This window comes from Salvelinus sp. IW2-2015, linkage group LG15 (genome assembly GCF_002910315.2).
Source record: "Salvelinus sp. IW2-2015 linkage group LG15, ASM291031v2, whole genome shotgun sequence".
NCBI classification, from domain to species: Eukaryota; Metazoa; Chordata; class Actinopteri; order Salmoniformes; family Salmonidae; genus Salvelinus; species Salvelinus sp. IW2-2015.
In genome coordinates this window covers 32,521,327-32,540,792 of record NC_036855.1, presented here as the reverse complement: position 1 = coordinate 32,540,792, position 19,466 = coordinate 32,521,327, and the positions used below count along the sequence as shown (strand labels likewise).

General features: G+C 41.6%; 1 protein-coding gene across 3 annotated transcripts in view; it reads left to right on the top strand.

Annotated features, from left to right (window-relative positions):
- Positions 1-19,466, top strand: part of LOC111975021 (netrin receptor UNC5D-like) — a 221,386-nt gene that overhangs the window by 141,781 nt on the left and 60,139 nt on the right. For all 3 annotated transcript variants that reach the window (XM_070447091.1, XM_024003159.3, XM_024003160.3), the window contains exon 2: positions 6,670-6,891. In XM_070447091.1, coding sequence (XP_070303192.1) covers positions 6,670-6,891 — 222 coding nt within the window. The remainder of the gene's footprint in view (positions 1-6,669; positions 6,892-19,466) is intronic.

Below are 19,466 nucleotides of genomic sequence, written 5' to 3'. Positions count from 1 at the left end.
GTATTAGTGCAGAACTGAAGCATTGACATCTGTTGAAAATACTAACAGGACATTTTTTAATTTTACATATACAAATCTTTTTCACAACCTAGAGGACGACTAACACTTAGAGTGGCTTACGAGAGTATTCACCCCCCTTGGCATTTTTCCTATTTTGTTGCCTTACAACCTGGAATTAAAATAGATTTTTGGGGGGTTTGTATCATTTGATTTACACAACATGCCTACCACTTTGAAGATGCAAAATATTTTTTCTTGTGAAACAAATAAGACAAAAAAACAGAACTTGAGCGTGCATAGCTATTCACCCCCCAAAGTCAATACTTTGTAGAGCCACCTTTTGCAGCAATTACAGCTGCAAGTCTCTTAGGGTATGTCTCCATAAGCTTGGCACATCTAATTGCCAAGCCCATTATTCAAGGCAAAATTGCTCCAGCTCCTTCAAGTTGGATGGGTTCCGCTGGTGTACAGCAACCTTTAAGTCATACCACAGATTCTCAATTGGATTGAGGTCTGGGCATTGACTAGGCCATTACAAGACATTTAAATGTTTCCCCTTAAACCACTCGAGTGTTGCTTTAACAGTATGCTTAGGATTATTGTCCTGCTGGAAGGTGAACCTCCGTCCCAGTCTCAAATCTCTGGAAGACTGAAACAGGTTTCCCTCAAGAATTTCCCTGTATTTAGCGCCATACTCATGTCTGTTAAATTGTCTGTCTGTAATGGTGTGCCCCAAGGCTCTGTACTTGGGCCTCTCTTATTCAATATTTATATAAATAATTTAGACAAAAATGTCCAAAATGCGCAACTTCATTTTTATGCTGATGATTCTGTTATTTACTGTTGTGCCTCGTCTCTTACAAAAGCTTTCCAGAACTTGCAAACTGCTTTTTATACTGTTCGTCATACCTTGTGTGAATTGAAGCTTATCCTCAATACTGAGAACTAAACTAATGGTGTTTTCTAAAGCAAGAAATAGACCTCTGAACTTTTCACCTATTATTACCTGTCAGGGCAATGAGATTTAGACTGTAACGTCATATAAATATCTTGAAATATTAATTGATGACGGCCTCTCTTTTAAATTGCATATTCAACAACTTACAAAAAAATGTATGCTGAAATTGGGATTTTATTTTAGCAATAAGGCCTGTTTTTCTTTTGAAGCCAGGAGGCTAGTATCAGCTACATTTTTGCCTTTACTAGACTATGAGGATATTTTATATATGAATGCTTCCGCTCAGTGTTTGAGATCAATTGACACCATTATTATTAATTGCAAAACCATTATGCACCACTGCACTTTGTAAACCACGGTTGGCTGACCTTCTCTAGTCACTCGTAAGCTCAGTCACTGGTATACTTTTATTTACAAAGCCATTTTGGGTTTACTAACTTTGTATTTGGGCATTTTTATTGTTCAGAAATGTGGTGGGTACTCTCTTCGTTCGCCGGACTTTATCCTGCTAACTGTTCCAAATGTCCTAACTGAATTTGGTAAAAGGGCTTTTATGTACTCTGCGCGTCTTGGAACGCCTTACAAAATACTTTTAAACTGGAAGAACTTGTCCCGATTGATATTTTTAAATCACTGATGAATGATTTTGAGACTGATTCCCTGACCTGTCAATCTTTTTAATTTGCTGTTTTTGATTTTGTTATACTCTTGTGAATTCTATGGTTTTTACTAGATTACTTGTAGTTTTTCATGTTGTTTGTCTGTAATTTTTGTAATGACTTGGTGCTGCCTATCTTGGCCAGGACGCTCTTGAAAAAGAGATTTTAAATCTCAATGAGCCCTTCCTGGTTAAATAAATAAATAAATACAAATCATTCATTCAATTCTGACCAGTCCCTGCCGTTTCTTAGTCCTGCCGATGAAAAACATCTCCACAGCATGATGCTGCCACCACCATGCTTCAATGTGGGGATGATGTTCTCAGGGTGATGAGAGGTGTTGGGTTTGCGCCAGACATAGCGTTTTCCTTGATGGCCAAAATACTACATTTTTGTCTCATCTGACCAGAGTACCTTCTTCCATATGTTTGGGGAATCTCCCACATGCCTTTTGGAGAACACCAAAAGTGTTTGCTTATTTTTATTATTTTTCTTTAAGCAATGGCTTTTTTTCTGGACACACTTCTGTCGAGTGTACGGCTTAAAGTGGTCCTATGGACAGATACTCCAATCTCCGCTCTGGAGCTTTGCAGCTCCTTCAGGGTTATCTTTGGTCTCTTTGTTGCCTCTGATTAATGCCCTCCTTGCCTGGTACGTGAGTTTTGGTGGGCGGCCCTCTCTTGGCAGGTTTGTTGTGGTGCCATATTCTTTTTAAAAAATGAATAATTGATTTAATGGCCCACCGAGGGATGTTCAAAGTTTCTGATATTTTTTTATAACCCAACCCTTATCTGTTCTTCTCCACAACTTTGGCCCTGACCTGTTTGGAGAGCTCCTTGGTCTTCATGGTGCCGCTTGCTTGGTGGTGCCCCTTGCTTAGTGGTATTGCAGACTCTGGGACCTTTCAGAACAGATGTATACTGTTTATACTGAGATCGTGTGAAGATCATGTGACACTTAGATTGCACACAGGTGGACTTTATTTAAGTAATTATGTGACTTTTGAAGATAATTGGTTGCACCAGATCTTATTTAGGGGCTTCATAGCAAAAGAGATGAATACATATGCATGCACCAATGTTCTGATTTTTTTTTTTTTTTAAACAAGTAATTTTTTTCATCTCACTTCACCAATTTGGACTATTTTGTGTATGTCCATTACATGAAATCAAAATCAAAATCCATTTAAATTACAGGTTGTAACGCAACAAAATAGGAAAAACGCCAAGGGAGATGAATACTTTTGCTAGGCACTGTAGATCTTGTTGCCCTCCGCGTTCTCCAAGGCTGGACGATGGTTGTAATTGAAATGCTGCCAGGGTTCCAGCCTGTCTACACCTTGGCCAGACAGCTCAACTGGGGAAACAACATAGTCATATCTCTGCGGTATGCTAATCTATTGGGATATAATGTCATCAATGCTCAAAGTAAATCCTGTGTAGTTCATTTTTCTAAATAGTGTAGTTACACTGAGTGGACAGTTTATTAGGTACACCCATCTAGTATTGGGTTGGACCCACCTTTTCATCCAGAACAGCCTGAATTCTTTGGGGCATGGACACGTTGCTCAATTGGTATCAAGGGACCTAACATGTGCCAGGAAAATGTTCCCCGCACAATTACACAACCACCACCAGCCTGTACTGTTGACACCAGGCAGGATGGGGCCATGGACTAGTGCTGACTCTGCCATCAGAATGATGCAACAGATTCATTGGACCAGGCAATGTTTTTCCACTCCTCAATAATCCAGTGTTGGTAATTGTGTGCCCACTGGAGCCGCTTCTTCTTGTTTTTAGCTGATAGGAGTGGAACCTGTGTGGTCATCTGCTGCAATAGCCCATCCGTGACAAGGACTGACGAGTTGTGCATTCCGAGATGCCGTTCTGCACGCCACTGTTTTACTGTGCCGTTGCCTGTTTGTGCCCCACCTATTAGCGTGCACAGTTCTTGCCATTCTCCTTTGACCTTTCATCAAGCTGTTTTCGCCAACAGGACTGCCGCTGACTGGGTGTTTTTTCTCTGTCGCACCATTCTCGGTAAACCCTAGACACTGTCATGCGTGAAAAGACCCGGACGTCTGAGATACTGAATAGCTCGATGCCTGTCTGCCTGCTTTCTATAGCAAGCCACGGCCATGTGACTCACTGTCTGTAGGAGCAAACCATTTTCGGGAACAGGTTGGTGTACCTAATACACTGGCCGTGAGTGGACATATACCTATTATTGGAAGATGTACACTTTATTAATAGATCAATTCTTGGCTAGCTAGGGGAAATACAATGATACATTTTTACTTCTGCTCCCGTACTTGACAATGGTGGGTTTGGAAACACACAACGCTTGGTAGGTATTGATATCGATTGATATCTGAAATAGAAGCAATATTTTTGTTCAAATATATTTCCTAACTATAGCTTTTTGTCATAATGGCTATTCCGTGCCAGTACAGTAGTGTGAAGTGAAGTAACGTTCACTAGCTAGCTAATCAGATTTGTGGCTTTCAGACTACAGAGATAAGAAATATAACAAATTAATACATATAGTCATAGTTTATTAAAACTAAATAGCAAAGCAACATTTTATACAAATGAAACAAACCAATGACGCAGTCACTAGCTAGCTAGCTGCTAACATAGCTTGAAAATAAGTCATTCATAGTAGCTATAACACTTTTTAATTTAGAAAAATGTATATTACCTTTATTTGACAAGGCAAGTCAGTTAAGAACATATTCTTGTTTACAATGACGGCCTACCCCAGCCAAACCCTAACCCGGACAACGATTCTCTGTGTAATTTAATTACGCGATTAAACTAATCATGTTACTTTAATTAACTAGGAAGTTGGGGCACCACGGGAAAATGTTTAAAGAGTCTTTTTTCCCCCCAAGTTAATTAATTAATTTCCTGAATTCCGATTTTTCATATCCTATCAAAACAGTCGCTTATTAATGATTTTTACCTCATCAGTCTCATTACTGAACGTCGCAAACCCTTGGATATCTGCACGAACACAAGCATAGAATCATGAATTAGCTATATACAATTTGGCTTAATTATTTATTTACTAACTTAATCAATCGCAGAATTATAATAACACACACACAATAGGTCATACATTGGTTGCTACGTGATACAAAGAAAAAGTCTRTAGCGGACGAAACCGATATGATGGCTTGGTAGACAAAGGAAAGGGGGTGGGGACCGCTCAAGAGCGGGAAACTCAGTGGAATCAAGTACATACAGTTGACTACACTACGCTCATGGAAATGCCTATACTTAGAACATGAACAACCACTCATTCAAAAAGATATTGCAATTTACATATTTACAAGTGTACACCTTTGTTGTCCCTCTCTGTGGTCGCCGGTCCATCTGCTGGATAGTCAGTTGACAGAAAGCCTCTGGTTTGTCCACCAGAGATCTAAGTGTGTGTGAGGTGTAGGTTGTTATAATGGATACTTCAGAGTACCAATCGGAAATGTTCTTAGATCGAATGCATTTACCAGACTAAAGTATTCAAACAGCTGCAGCCTGAATAATTGTTCTTTCGTTTGTAGATTTCTTAGCCATTTCAACAGGGGAATGATCTCCACTTTCTCTGGTCTAGTCCTTTTGTAGAGTTGCCAACCATTTCAACWTGTAGCAACAGCTCCATATTTTCTGGTCTAATGTAAATTTTGTGACGAGTGGTTTTATACTCTGTGGAAGAAGGGGGCGTTTCCATGACGCCGATGTAAATGTCTGTACTCACGGGGTGTGGCCACTGACTAGTTCAAACTTTATATCTAAACAAGTATCTCATTTAGAAGGCCAGCATCACATTACATCTTCTCACAAATAGTTTAATATTCAATCAGATATTTTATACCACATTCAAATGCAAACCCCATAATTGAGAAGTGTACACGACCGAAGACACAGTAATGTGTTTCCTGTCCTTCATGAGATCACCAAATGAAGCACACTCGACATGACTGACCCTTAAGTGTCCAAGGACCACTCCCACATTCTCAAAAATATAAATATTGCTTCATTATTTAAACTTTTGTGTCCAAGTGTCTCTCTGTTTTCCACAGTTTACATTCCAACCTCGAACACTACAGAGCATAGAGGCAGCGTATTTTACGACCGCCATAAAACAGCGGACTTCCCGCTCTCCTCCTCTACAAGAGAGAGCATGCTGTAGAGCYGACCCACTGTAACCTGATCCTTCAGGTCATCACAGGAGAGTCATGACACGAGCTAGCTAACTAGCTAGCCCTCTCCAGTTTGTTGGTGCAAATCCGAGGTTCACTCTCATCTTGAACCGGTCTCTCTTGTTTTCCCTTTTCACAATTTCTTTGGGTTATATGGAGGAGCTGCTGGGACATGCCGTTTGCTCCCCGCATCTGCCATGTCTCTTCACTAGCGAAGTGTGGATATGCATCCCATTTTTCTTCCGTCTCTGGGAGATTCTAAATTGTATAATCCTCTCGTCCTCTCTTCCCATCTCCTTCTCAAAACCCATTGGTGGAGGTGGTCAGAGGGGGGAGGGACCTTTTGGCTTTCTCATCCTATGGGTTTTGAGAAGGAGACGAGGAGAGAGGACGCCAAGGAGTATGCAATTGAGATCTTCTCAATCTGAGCCAATGAGCTTGTGGTGGAAACTTGTCCTTCATTGTGCGCAGTACTAAATCTGTCAGGAAAATCCAAACCAACAGCCAAATCAAATACAGTGGTTTTCAGGCAGGCTGTAGGTGCTAAATTGTTACTGTTGAATCACATTGAATGACAACTAGCAACTTACAGCTTTTGGACATAGAAAAAGTTACATAATGCAGCTTTAAAATCTTCATAACATATCTATCAGCGGTTTTTCCTGGGTTTTGTTTTGAATGTCAGTCATAGTCACCCAGAAGAACACTGCATTGCTTTCTCTTTGGGAATTTAGGCTGGGTATCTGCTGTATCTGTAAAGCACTTTGTGACAACTGCTGTGCTGATGTAAAAAGGACTTCATAAAATACATGTAATTGATTGATTGAACTAACTAGTCTCTCTCTTTGCAGGAGCCACAGGTGACATCCTGCCATCAGGTGACATCCTACCATCAGTCCCAGGTACCCTGCCTCACTTCCTGAAGGAACCAGAAGATTCCTACATAATCAAAAGCAACCCAATCAAGCTGCTGTGTCGGGCTGTGCCTGCCTTGCAGATCTTCTTCAAGTGCAATGGAGAATGGGTGCACCAGAATGAACATGTGTCCCGGGAGTACATGGATCAGAACACTGGTAAGAAGCCATAGAGATCCTATAATCCAGGGGTATTCAAATCCTACCACGGATGTTTGGAGTTGTGTAGAATGGCGCCGGAGGGGATGGCTGACATTTTACATGATCCTAACCAACTGTGCTATTTTGTTAGTTTTTTCGCTTTGTTTGTAACTTATTGTTTTACTTATTTTGTACATAATGTTGCTGCTGCCGTCTCTTATGACCGAAAATAACTTCTGGACATCAGAACAGCGATTACTGAACTCGAACTGGAAGAAAACTTTTTCTTAAATGAGTCTGACGCGAAGGATATACTGCTTTCCCGGGTACGGGCCCAAATCCCCATCATTTGCGTGAAGAAAAGATGGCGAAAAAGGGGGCGGAGGTCGGGCTGCCTTCTGAGAATTCGTAGGCGAGTGAGTAAACCTCCACTACCATCCGTTCTTTTGGCCAACGTGCAATCATTGGAAAATAAAATGGATGACCTACGATCAAGATTATACTACAAACGGGACATTAAAAACTGTAATATCTTATGTATCTGAACGACGACACGGATAATATAGAGCTGGCTGTATTTTCCATGCACCGGCAGGGCAGAGAAGCTACGCCTGGTAAGTAGCGCTTGCCTGAGGTAGAGAACCTTATGATAAGCTGTAGACCACACTATTTACCAAGAGAGTTCTCATCTATATTATTTGTGGCTGTCTATTTACCACTACAAACCGATGCTGGCACTAAGACCGCACTCAAGCTGTATAAGGCAATAAGCAAACAAGAACATGCTCATCCAGAAGCAGCGCTCCTAGTGGCCGGGAACTTTAATGCAGGCAAACTTAAATCCGTTTTTCCTCATTTCTACCAGCATGTGCAACCCGAGGAACACAAACTCTAGACCACCTTTACGCCACACACAGAGATGCATACAAAGCTCTTCACCACCCTCCATTTGGCAAATCTGATCATAATTATATCCTCTTGATTCCTGCTTACAAGCAAAAACTAAAGCAGGAAGTACTAGTGACTTGCTCAATACGGAAGTGGTCAGATGATGTGGATACTAAGCTACGGGACTGTTTTGCTAGCACAGACTGGAATATGTTCCGGGATTCATCAAATGGCATTGAGGAGCATAATACCTCAGTCATCGGCTTCATCAATAAGTGCATTGACAACGTCATCCCCATAGTGACCGTACGTACAAATCCCAACCAGAAGTCATGGATTACAGGCAACATCCACTTCGAGCAAAAAGCTAGAGCTGCCGCTTTCAAGGAGTGGGACACTAATCCGGACGCTTATAAGAAATCCCGCTATGCCCTCAGACGAACCATCAAACAAGCAAAGTGTCAATACAGGATTAAGATTGAATCCTACTTCACCGGCTCTGACTCTCGTCGGATGTGGCAGGGCTTGAAAACTATTAAGGACTACAGTGGTTCCTTCTTTAATAGTTGCGTCATACTGCAGCACACCTTGCGGGCCGCCGCAGAATTCTATGGCACATTATTTATTTTCCAGCCATTGTTACCATTAATGCTAGTTAGTGGTAGTTTGACCACCAGAGGGCATCTTTGAGAAGTATTTGATAGCCTTCAATATTGGCTGTACTAGAGAATTTCAAACCTTTTTTATAAGAACATAGTATATGGGATTGATTTTAAGAAATGTAGCTTACTTAATTTGGTTAATATTATGGTGTTTCCATTCCAAGAAAAATGTAACTCTCATGGTTTCCGTTAGGATGGAACGGAAAATATGGTGCTGTACAACGTGACAGTCGGGAGTAGGCTACAGTACTAAGAGCATAACATTCCCACACCCTAATTGTAGTCTAACCAATACCCAAATGGAGATTCAGTGAAAATACAAATCTCATTGATTTATCAAGACCTGTCCCCATGCTTGTCTCAGAGCAGCGTGAATCGGTGCTGAAATATTTGACCACAGCGGAAGGCTATTGCTTCAAATCCTATTGCTTCTAACTTCCATATGCGTTTTAAATAAATAATACCTACACCACTTTTAACAGCATATTACTCAACACTATTGAGACTCATGTCGCCTACAGTAGGCCTACAGTATATCTACAAATATTTTTTTCAATGACGTGACTCTACGCCAATAATTACATTTAGAGGATTGGAGGATTCTAAATTAATATCTAATGGGTATTTTTCGTTTGGGACTGTAGTAATGCCTCTTGCACTGAGATGCAATGCCTTAGACCACTGCACCACTCGGGAGCCATGATCAATATCAGGGGCGGCAGCATAGCCTAGTGGTTAGAGCGTTGGACTAGTAACCGAAGGTTGCAAGATTGAATCCCCGAGCTGACAAGGTACAAATCTGTCATTCTGCCCCTGAACAAGGCAGTTAACCCACTGTTCCTAGGCCGTCATTGAAAATAAGAATTTGTTCTTAACTGACTTGCCTAGTTAAATAAAGGTCAAATAAAAAAATGACCTATATATATTGTCCTGCTAATAGCCCATCCTAGAAACGTTGTTTGCAGAATTCACAGGCTGCTACGCTTGTGAAAAACAGAGTTAATAATAATAATACTTTTTCCCCCTTCCACTTGCTAAAGGTTCCAATTGATAATGTTTTATTTGATCAATTAGTATATTTGAGTTTAACCACAATATTTGTTGTATTATTTGTCTTTTCTGGTGGATTAAACTGAAATTGCAACCAATAARGGCCGGTTGTGATACAGCCAACCTAACTAAGAAATACATTTGACGACAGAATTCTCCCCCTACCCTCCTTGGCAGGAGTCTATTGTTCTGCTAATAGCCCATAATGGCGCTGTACAACGTGACCGGCCGGGAGTAGGCTACTGTAATACAGTAAGAGCAAAATAATCCTAACATTTGCACACCCTAATTGTAGTCTAACAAATACAAAAACGGAGATTCGGTGAAAATCAGAATCTTGTTGATTTATCAAGACCAGTCCCCATGCTTGTCTCAGAGCAGCGCTGTCTTGACCTCTGAATGCTGGCTCTTCCATTAATTTTGAAAGAGTATTTTCCAGTAAGCAACAATTTGTTCCAATATTTCTGTCATTCTGTGATATTTATTCCCATAGTAATTCGTTTTGGATCCATAAGGAAATACACATCTGCGTTTTGAAAGAGTATTTTTTAATCATTATTTTATTAACGAAAGCATAAAGATGCTGATGAAGAAATACAGTACTGTACAGTATATACTTTATCCAACCTTTTGCGGTTGCATGAGGTCACCCACACGCACTTTAAACATTTGGATAATAAAGCATTTAATGCATTTTGAAGATAGAGGCCACCTGCGTTTGTTCATTAGGCTACTGTGCAGTCTGACAAGTTAACATAGCCTACAGTACATACTGTAGTAAACATGGTAAAGTCTTTAATGCTTTTTCGGGTTGCATCAGTCATGGACAGAAACTTCTGAGACACAGTATTAATGATGAACACCCGGAGGTTCACTGGTAAGCCACATTTGCCTCGGGATCCATCCCAGTTGGTAGTCTGTGTCCACTCGTGGTATCTCTCTTTGGTTACACATCCTTAGAATAGCAGAACAGCATAACGGTCCGGATGGCCCTTGCTGTGCCTGGTCAGAAGTTGGTCAAGTTCTGTTGTCAGAAGAGGAATGGAAATGTCAGGGTGAACCGATGACCTGGTGAACCCGCCAGGTATGTTGACTCTGCCTGTCGGAGGTGGAGTTCCAGAGTTAACAGGTGTGCCTGGCATGGATTGTGACTCCATCTCATTCCTCGCCCTCTTCAACGCGTCATTCTCCACCAATGCCACCTGACTCTGCCAGTGACGAGTGACTCTCTGCCAATACCACCTGGCTCTGGACCAATGTATCAGCTGTCACCCGTATCTCTGCCCTCAGATAATGTACAGTGGGGCAAAAAAGTATTTTGTCAGCCACCAATTGTGCAAGTTCTCCCACTTAAAAAGATGAGAGAGGCCTGTAATTTTCATCATAGGTACACTTCAACTATGACAGACAATATGAGAAAAAAAATCCAGAAAATCACATTGTAGGATTTTTTTATGAATTTATTTGCAAATTATGGTGGAAAGTAAGTATTTGGTCAATAACAAAAGTTTATCTCAATACTTTGTTATATACCCTTTGTTGGCAATGACAGAGGTCAGTGTCAGTGTCTTAGACCGCTGTGCCACTCGGGCACTGTACAACGTGACCGGTCGGGAGTAGGCTACAGTACTACAGTAAGAGCAAAATAATAATAATAACATTTCCACACCCTAATTGTAGTCTAGGTTTCTCTTAGAAAAAAAACCTTAGTGTAACAACAGTTTTAGAAGGTAATACTGTCGAGTTGTAACAAAAAAATTAAAAAATTTCTGGGTGTGTGCGTGCAGGACAGAGGAATAGCAAATCTTACACCATTGTTCTAAATTCCGTCACCTTCTTCATTCCTCATCATTCAGTTCATTGAAATTCAATTTTGAAGTTGTGCACAATTATCAGTTTCTATTTGGTTTATGTCGCCCATTCATTGTCAGTTAGAGATGCAGTAGCACCTTGGACCCAAAAGCACAAAAGCATAATCAGTGCTCTAACTCCCCCTTGCGCTGGTCTGGAGCATTGAAGTAGTGACGCAGGGTACCGTACTAAACCACAAATTACCTCTAAGTTCTGCAGCATAATCACAAAACTTTTAGTTGAGCAACCACTGTACAAATTGAAACCCAGCCGTAAGCTGCCATGTGACGTGAGCCTACCAGATGAGCTAAATGCCTTTAATGCTCGCTTCGAGGCAAGCAACACTGAAGCATGCATGAGAGCACCAGCTGTTCTAGACGACTGTGTGATAATGCTCTCAGTAGATGATGTGAGCAAGACCTGTAAACAGGTTAAKATTCACAAAGCCCGCGGAGCAAGACGGATTACCAGGATGTGTACTCAAACGATGCGCGGATGAACTGGCAAGTGTGTTCACTGACATTTTCAACCTCTCCCTGACCGAGTCTGTAATAGCTACATGTTTCAAGCAGACCGCCATAGTCCCTGTGCCCAAGGAAGCGAAGGTAACCTGCCTAAATGATTACCGCCCTGAAGCACTCACGTCGGTAGTCTTGAAGTGCTTTGAAACGCTAGTCATAGCTCACATCAAATGCATCCTCCCGGAAACCCTAGACCCACTCCAATTCTCATACCGCCCCAACAGATCCACAGATGACACACTCCACACTGTCCTTTCCCACCTGGACAAAAGGAACACCTATGTGAGAATGCTGTTCATTGAACAGCTCAGCATCCAACACCATAGTGCCCACAAACCTCATCACTAAACTAAGGACCCTGGGACTAAACACCTCCCTCTGCAACTGGATCCTGTACTTCCTGACGGGCCACCCCCAGGTGGTAAGGGTAGCTAACAACATGTCTGTTACGCTGATCCTCAACCCTGGGACGCCTCAGGGGTGTGTGCTCAGTCCTCTCCTGTACTCCTTGTTCACCCACGACTGCGTTGCCAAATACGACTCCAACACCATCATTAAGTTTGCTGAGGACACGGTGGTGGTAGGCCTGATCACTGACAACGATGAGACAGCCTATAGGGAGGAGGTCAGAGATCTGGCAGTGTGGTTCCAGGACAACCACTTCTCCATCAATGTGAGTAAGACATAGGAGCTGATCATGGACTACAGGAAAAGGCAGGCCGAACAGGCCCTCATTAATATCGATGGAGCTGTAGTGGAGCGGGTCAAGAGTTTCAAGTTCCTTGGTGTCCTCATCACCAACGAACCCTCATGGTCCAAACACACCAAGACAGTCGTAAAGAGGGCACGACAACACTTTTTTCCCACTCAGGAGACTGAGCCACTTTACCATGTTTACTACAGTATGTACTGTAGGCTATGTTAACTTGTCAGACTGTACAGTAGCCTAAAGATTTGGCATGGGTCCCCAGTTCCTCAAAAGGTTCCACAGCTGAACCATCGAGAGCATCCTGACAGGTTACATCACCGCCTGGTATGGTAACTGCTCGGCATCTGACCATAAGGCACTACAGAGGGTAGTGTGTACGACCCAGTACATCACTGGGGCCAATCTTCCTGCCACATCCAGGTCTTATATACTAGGCGGTGTCAGAGGAAAGCCCCAAAAATTGCCAAAGACTCGTCACCCAAGTTATAGAGTGTTTTCTCTACTGTTTTCTCCGCCCGGCAAGCYGTACCGTAGCGCCAAGTCTAGGACCAAAAGGCTCCTTAACAGCTCTCTACCTCCAAGCCATAAGACTGCTGAACAATTAACCAAATGGCCACCGGATTATTTACATTGACACCCCATTTGTTTTTTACACTGCTGCTACTCACTGTTTATTATCTATGCAAAGTCACTTTACCCCTACTTACATGTACAAATTACCTTGACTAACCTGTACCCCCGCACATTGACACGGTACCGGTACCCCCTGTATATAGCCTCGTTATTGTTATTTTATTGTTTTACTTTTTATAATTTTTTACTTTAGTTTATTTGGTAAATATTTTCTTAACTCTTTCTTGAACTGCACTGTTGGTTAAGGGCTTGTAAGTAAGCATTTCATGGTAAGGTTTACACATGTATTCGGCGCATGTGACAAATAAAGTTTGATTTGATTTGGAGGTCTGCTGGTTTTCTGTTCTACCTGATAGTTAATTGCACCCACCTMGTGTCCGAGGTCTAAATCAGTCCCTGATTAGAGATCATCCTATATTCTATATTCTATGTTGTATTTGATTCTGTTTAAGAAGCATAATTTCTATCGCTTTCTTGTCTAGCTACTGCGTAGTGAGAGGGCATATGGATTCCATGTGTGGAATCATGGGCCTGCATATTTATTGTGGGAAAATTACGTAATGACATTTTGATTATGATCATCTAAGACTTGATGCAGTACATGGGATGAAAGGGGGATACCTAGTCAATTGTACAACTGAGTGCCTTCAACTGAAATGTGTCTTCAGCATTTAACCCAGACTCTCTGAATCCGAGAGGTGCAGGGGCCTGCCTTAATCAACATCCACGTCTTCGGGCACACGGGTAACAGTGGTTTAACTGCCTTGCTCAGAGGCAGAAAGAAAGATTTTTACCTCGATTTTGTCCCTACGTTATATCGGCATTGAACACGTCACCCTCCCTAGGAGAGGAGGTGACCTCGACAATGTATTGTTAAAACGAGAGGCTGCCTGGATCTTTAATTTAAAAACTCTTGCTCCCTTCAGTCTCATCATAGACTTTGATTCTGAAGCCATTCTTGTGATTTTGCTATTCATTGAAAATGTTTGTAGGCCTATGTAGCCATATTGTATCTATGATCGTATACTATCCATTTATGTTTTTTTTTGTATGTTCTATTTATATCTGTGAATTAACCAATGATATCAAGCCACACCCGGCAAAGAGTGTCCTTTGACACTATATAAACTAGTGACCCGCAGTGTTTGTCATTATACCCTGATGAAGACAGCTTGTCTGTCGAAATGTTGGTTATTAGGTTAATCAGTTATTGCATCTGAGCTCCTAGAGTGTGCGGTTCTCCTTTTCTTTTTCTAGTGTTCTACTCCGCTCGCCAGCACCTCATCTAAACAGGTGTGCGTTTCTTTCACCTCCAGATTAACATGATAAAATTCTACATGTTATCTGTTCCCATGAAATAACCTGGCATATTTATCCTTATGCTAACCTGAGCAGGTGGCAGTGATTATTTCCTGTAACAAATTCTCTATCAGCCTATCAAAGATTTTAGACTTTATATCAACAAACCAATGGTATTTCTTAAAATAAGTCAACATGGTCACCAGAGGGACCTTGTAAAACTCCAAATTCAAAGTTTACTTTTGTTCCACTTGTTCTGTCTCATGTGTAGAGTGCCAATATTGCATGAAGCATCCTTGACTGGCTACAAACGTAAGAAACAATTCTGAAGGTACGTTTTCGCGTATGACAAAATCCTACGTTTTTCATGTGCTTTTCCGAAAATAAAATAAAAGGAGGTCCGTACAACATCTAATTTTATCGTACGTCGTAAAAAGGCTTATGGACTTGTCAAATAGCTGTCATGTACAGTCATCATCATTGGTTCCTGGTGGCAAACACCGCTAAAGCGGTTGACTCTAAAACGACAGGGCACTTTAACCGTGGGTTTGAGCCGTCCTTGCATCAAGCATTTTTGTTAAGGAAAAAACTGTTCACTGCTGGACCTCGTTGTTTGATTCAAATAACACGTGACAAAGTGGAGGATTATAATAATGCATATGAAACGTTGTACATGTATCATTACCGGTCAAAYGTTTTAGAACACCTACTCATTCAAGGTTTTTCTTTGTTTTTAGTATTTTCTACATTGTAGAATAATAGTAAAGACATCAAAACTATGAAATAACACATCATGTAGTAACCAAAAAAGTGTTCAACAAATCGAAATATATTTTATATTTGAGATTCTTCAAATAGCCACCCTTTGCCTTGATGACAGCTTTGCACACTCTTGGCATTCTCTCAACCAGCTTTACGAGGTAGTCACCTGGAATGCATTTCAATTAACAGGTGTGCCTTCTTAAAAGTTAATTTGTGGAATTTCTTTCCTTCTTAATGCGTTTGAGCCAATCAATTGTGTTGTGACAAGGTAGGGGTGGTATACAGAAGATAGCCCTATTTGGTAAAAGACCAAGTCCATATTGTGGCAAGAACAGCTCAAATAAGCAAAGATATGATGGCCAGTCAATACGGAACATTTCAAGAACTTTTAAAGTTTCTACAAGTCCACCCGCAAAGCACTATGATAAAACTGGCTCTCATGAGGACCGCCACAGGAATAGAAGACCCAGAGTTACCTCTGCTGCAGAGGATAAGTTCACTAGAATTACCAGCCTCAGAAATTGCCGCCCAAATAAATGCTTCACGGAGTTCAAGTAACGGACACATCTCAACATCAACTGTTCAGAGGAGACTGTGTGAATCAGGCCTTTATGGTCGAATTGCTGCAAAGAAACCACTACTAAAGGACACCAATAAGAAGAAGAGACTTACTTGGGCCAAGAAACACAAGCAATGGAATCTAGACCGGTGGAAATTTGTCCTTTGGTCTGGAGTCCAAATTAGAGATTTTTTGTTCCAACCGCCGTGTCAGTGTGAGACGCGGTGTGGGTGCTCTCCACGTGTGTATTTCCCAGTGGAAAGCATGGAGGAGGTGTMATGGTGTGGGGGTGCTTTGCTGGTGACACTGTCTGTGATTTATTTAGAATTCACGGCACACTTAACCAGCATGGCTACCACAGCATTCTGCAGCGATACGCCATCCCATCTGGTTTGGGCTTGTTGGGACTATCATTTGTTTTTCAACAGGACAATGACCCAACACACCTCCAGGCTGTGTAAGGGCTATTTTACCAAGAAGGAGAGGGATGGAGTGCTGCATCAGATGACTTGGCCTCCACAATCCCCCGACCTCAATCAAATTGAGATAGCTTGGGATGAGTTGGACCGCAGAGTGAAGGAAAAGCAGCCAACAAGTGCTTAGCATATGTGGGAATGTCTTCAAGACTGTTGGAAAAACATTCCATGTGAAGCTGGTTGAGAGAATGCCAAGAGTGTGCAAAGCTATCATCAAGGCAAAGAGTGGCTATTTGAAGAATCTCAAATATAACATACATTTTGATTATTTCAACACTTTTTTGGTTACTCCATGATTCCATATGTGTTAATTCATAGTTTTGATGTTTTCACTGTTATTCTACAATGTAGAAAATACAAATAATAAAGAAAACCCCTTGAATGAGTAGGTGTTCTAAAACTTTTGACCGGTAGTGTACATATACAACGTTTCATATGCATTATTATAATCAAATTTAAAAAATACTGGTAGTGTAAGTGTAGGCCTACATGTCTATGCTATATATGAAAGTGATAATKAACAAGGGGCTAAATGTGCCAGGTTATCTAATGGGAACAGCTAACGTAGCGTTTGGTCACGTGCAACTATGTCAAGAATTGTAATTGGCTGATGCATATTTTGAGACGGAGAAAGAGTTTCAATTTAAACTTTTTCTAATGTTCGCAAGTATGGACCCCATATGTTCAGTCCAATTAAGACCCATCAGGCTGGTGTCAGAGAGAGACGTGCGCAACAGACTAGGGCTGTGCCCCAAATGGCACCCTATGCTCTACTTTTGACCAGAGCCCATAGTGCACTATGCAGGGAATAGGGCACCATTTGGGACGTATCCTAGAGCAGGTTGTGTTGATTAGAGGCTTACACTTCACTTCTGTTTCCTGGAGGGATTTCCGGGAAAACAAAGCTGATGTGACACCTCGTCTGGAATGTGTTCTGATTAGTGGCTTCTCAAAAGGAGTCGTCGTCTTTCTGGTATTCATGAAGGTCCCTTTGCAGTAAAGCCTGTTTAATTACTTCTGGAAGTTCATATTTGTGTGATTGCTGTGCTGTGAAATTGTTGTGGGACTGATAATGGGGGAAATGAAAGTCAGAACTTTTACTATTTCCGCTCTGTGTGATTCAGGCAGTGCATGGGAAAAGTATGAGGGAATAGTTCACTCTTTGACTTTATGCTACATCCACTACTTAGCAAGAGGCCAGCTAGCTAAATGATTTCAGAGATGAGAATGGGGCGTTATCTAGCAATAACAAAAAGTAAAGTGCCTGTTCTTCTCCTTCAATATTTTGACACAGTGGGAAGATCATACCTGGGATGTTTTAGGTGGTAGGAGGACTGTGGGCAAAAATATGTTGTTGCTAAATACTGAGTTATTGTCAAATTCAATCAATTCTTTAGAAAATGGATACCATGAGCTCCAACCCAAGCACTGTATTTTAATAATGTTATGCTAATTACCAAAATGTAGCAAATTGCACTAACTAAGCATGACAATTGCACTGGATTTGGAGGAAATGGGTTGTTGTAATACTAGGTTAGGCTACCTGTAGACATGTGTGCATATAGGGTCTGATAACATATTGACCAATCAGTGTCTGTTAACTTCTCTACAATAAAGCACCTAGCAGTACTATAATGGCTCATATTGCTTATTTCATAAGCTTATGAACTTGATATTATCCTTTTTATTTCATAGAGCCATGGTGATGTTTTCCTTCTGTAAAGGGAGTATATGGTCTCTGTCAATCCAGAGTAGAGAAGGTCTGATGTACTGTAGGATTTGAAAGCTGTTTTGTATTCATTAACTCTGTTCATACTTGTTCAGCTCATCTGCATTCTCAAGTGAATAACTGTCTACTCCAGACGGCACCACCGCCTCCCCACATGGTACTTAACCTAACACATTATCTTCGCTCGCTACGCAATTTCACAGATTTCGATTCAAGCACTCCCGGTATTTGAACATTTGCTCTGCCTTTAAGCTATATTCCAGAGAACAATTATTACTTTTTCTTAATCTTCTGCACTTAACCGCCTGCGATGTTACCTTGCCTAGGCTGTGAAACCAATGGGTTCTGTATCAAAAGGAGACCCAGGTGGATTTGCAATTAAAAGAGCCTGGCTGAGATTGTCCTCTTCTCACCTCACACCTGGCCAACTGGATAGCCAACTAGCTTTATCACCATTAAAATCATAACCACCAGTGATAACAACATGCTCAGCGCTGCTTTGTCCTGCCCCGGTAATGGACAGACAAATTGTGTCGTGTTGGATTAGGCCAAGATAATCAGAGCAGAATATATATGAGGAATTGGATGTTATTGATTAGTACATGGACCCTCAATGCCACCAGGAGCACCGTGATTATAACATCTCTTATTTACCAACCAGGCTGATGAATCACAGCCACAGATAAGCAGTGCTCCAATGCCCTTGATTTAGCCAGACAGGGAGGAGACCTAGGAGGAGAGAAGAGGAGAGCTATGAGGAGAGGAGAGCTATGAGGTGAGGATAGCTATGAGGTGAGGAGAGGAGAGCTAGGAGGTGAGGAGAGGAGAGCTAGGAGGTGAGGAGAGGAGAGCTAGGAGGTGAGGAGAGCTATGAGGTGAGGAGAGGAGAGCTATGAGGTGAGGAGAGGAGAGGAGAGCTAGGAGGAGAGGAGAGCAGGGACTGACTGTTGGCCACAGACTGAAGTCAGCCAGCAAGGTGAAGTAATACGTTGAGAATGTACTGTCACGAACTGCTGGTCATGGAACGTTTCCTTTCAATTAACCTTCCTACCTTAAAGGAAAATGGACTTCTGTCCCAATTTGTCTATGTTTAAATGTCAATAAATGTCTATTTGAATATCGCTGTGGCAAATGAATCTAGACAGCCACCTACACCTCTGTCCAGGTATTTCTCTAAGCAGAGAGAATTAATTTCAGACCCCATGGAGTGCAGTGTGATGACTAGAGATGACTACAGACAGCTGTGCTGAGGCCTCTGGGATGAGGCGGGTCTTGTCTACCTGTCAGTAATAGATTTTTTATAGGGTCAGCATGCCTATACATAATTGAACAGCGGAAGGATTACTGGGGAAATCAATGTCACAGTGGCCTCCGGTTTAAACCGACGGCAGCAAGCGATGACGTGTGGTTAGGTTTAAAATAATTGAATTGACAAGCTCTGTTCATACACTATT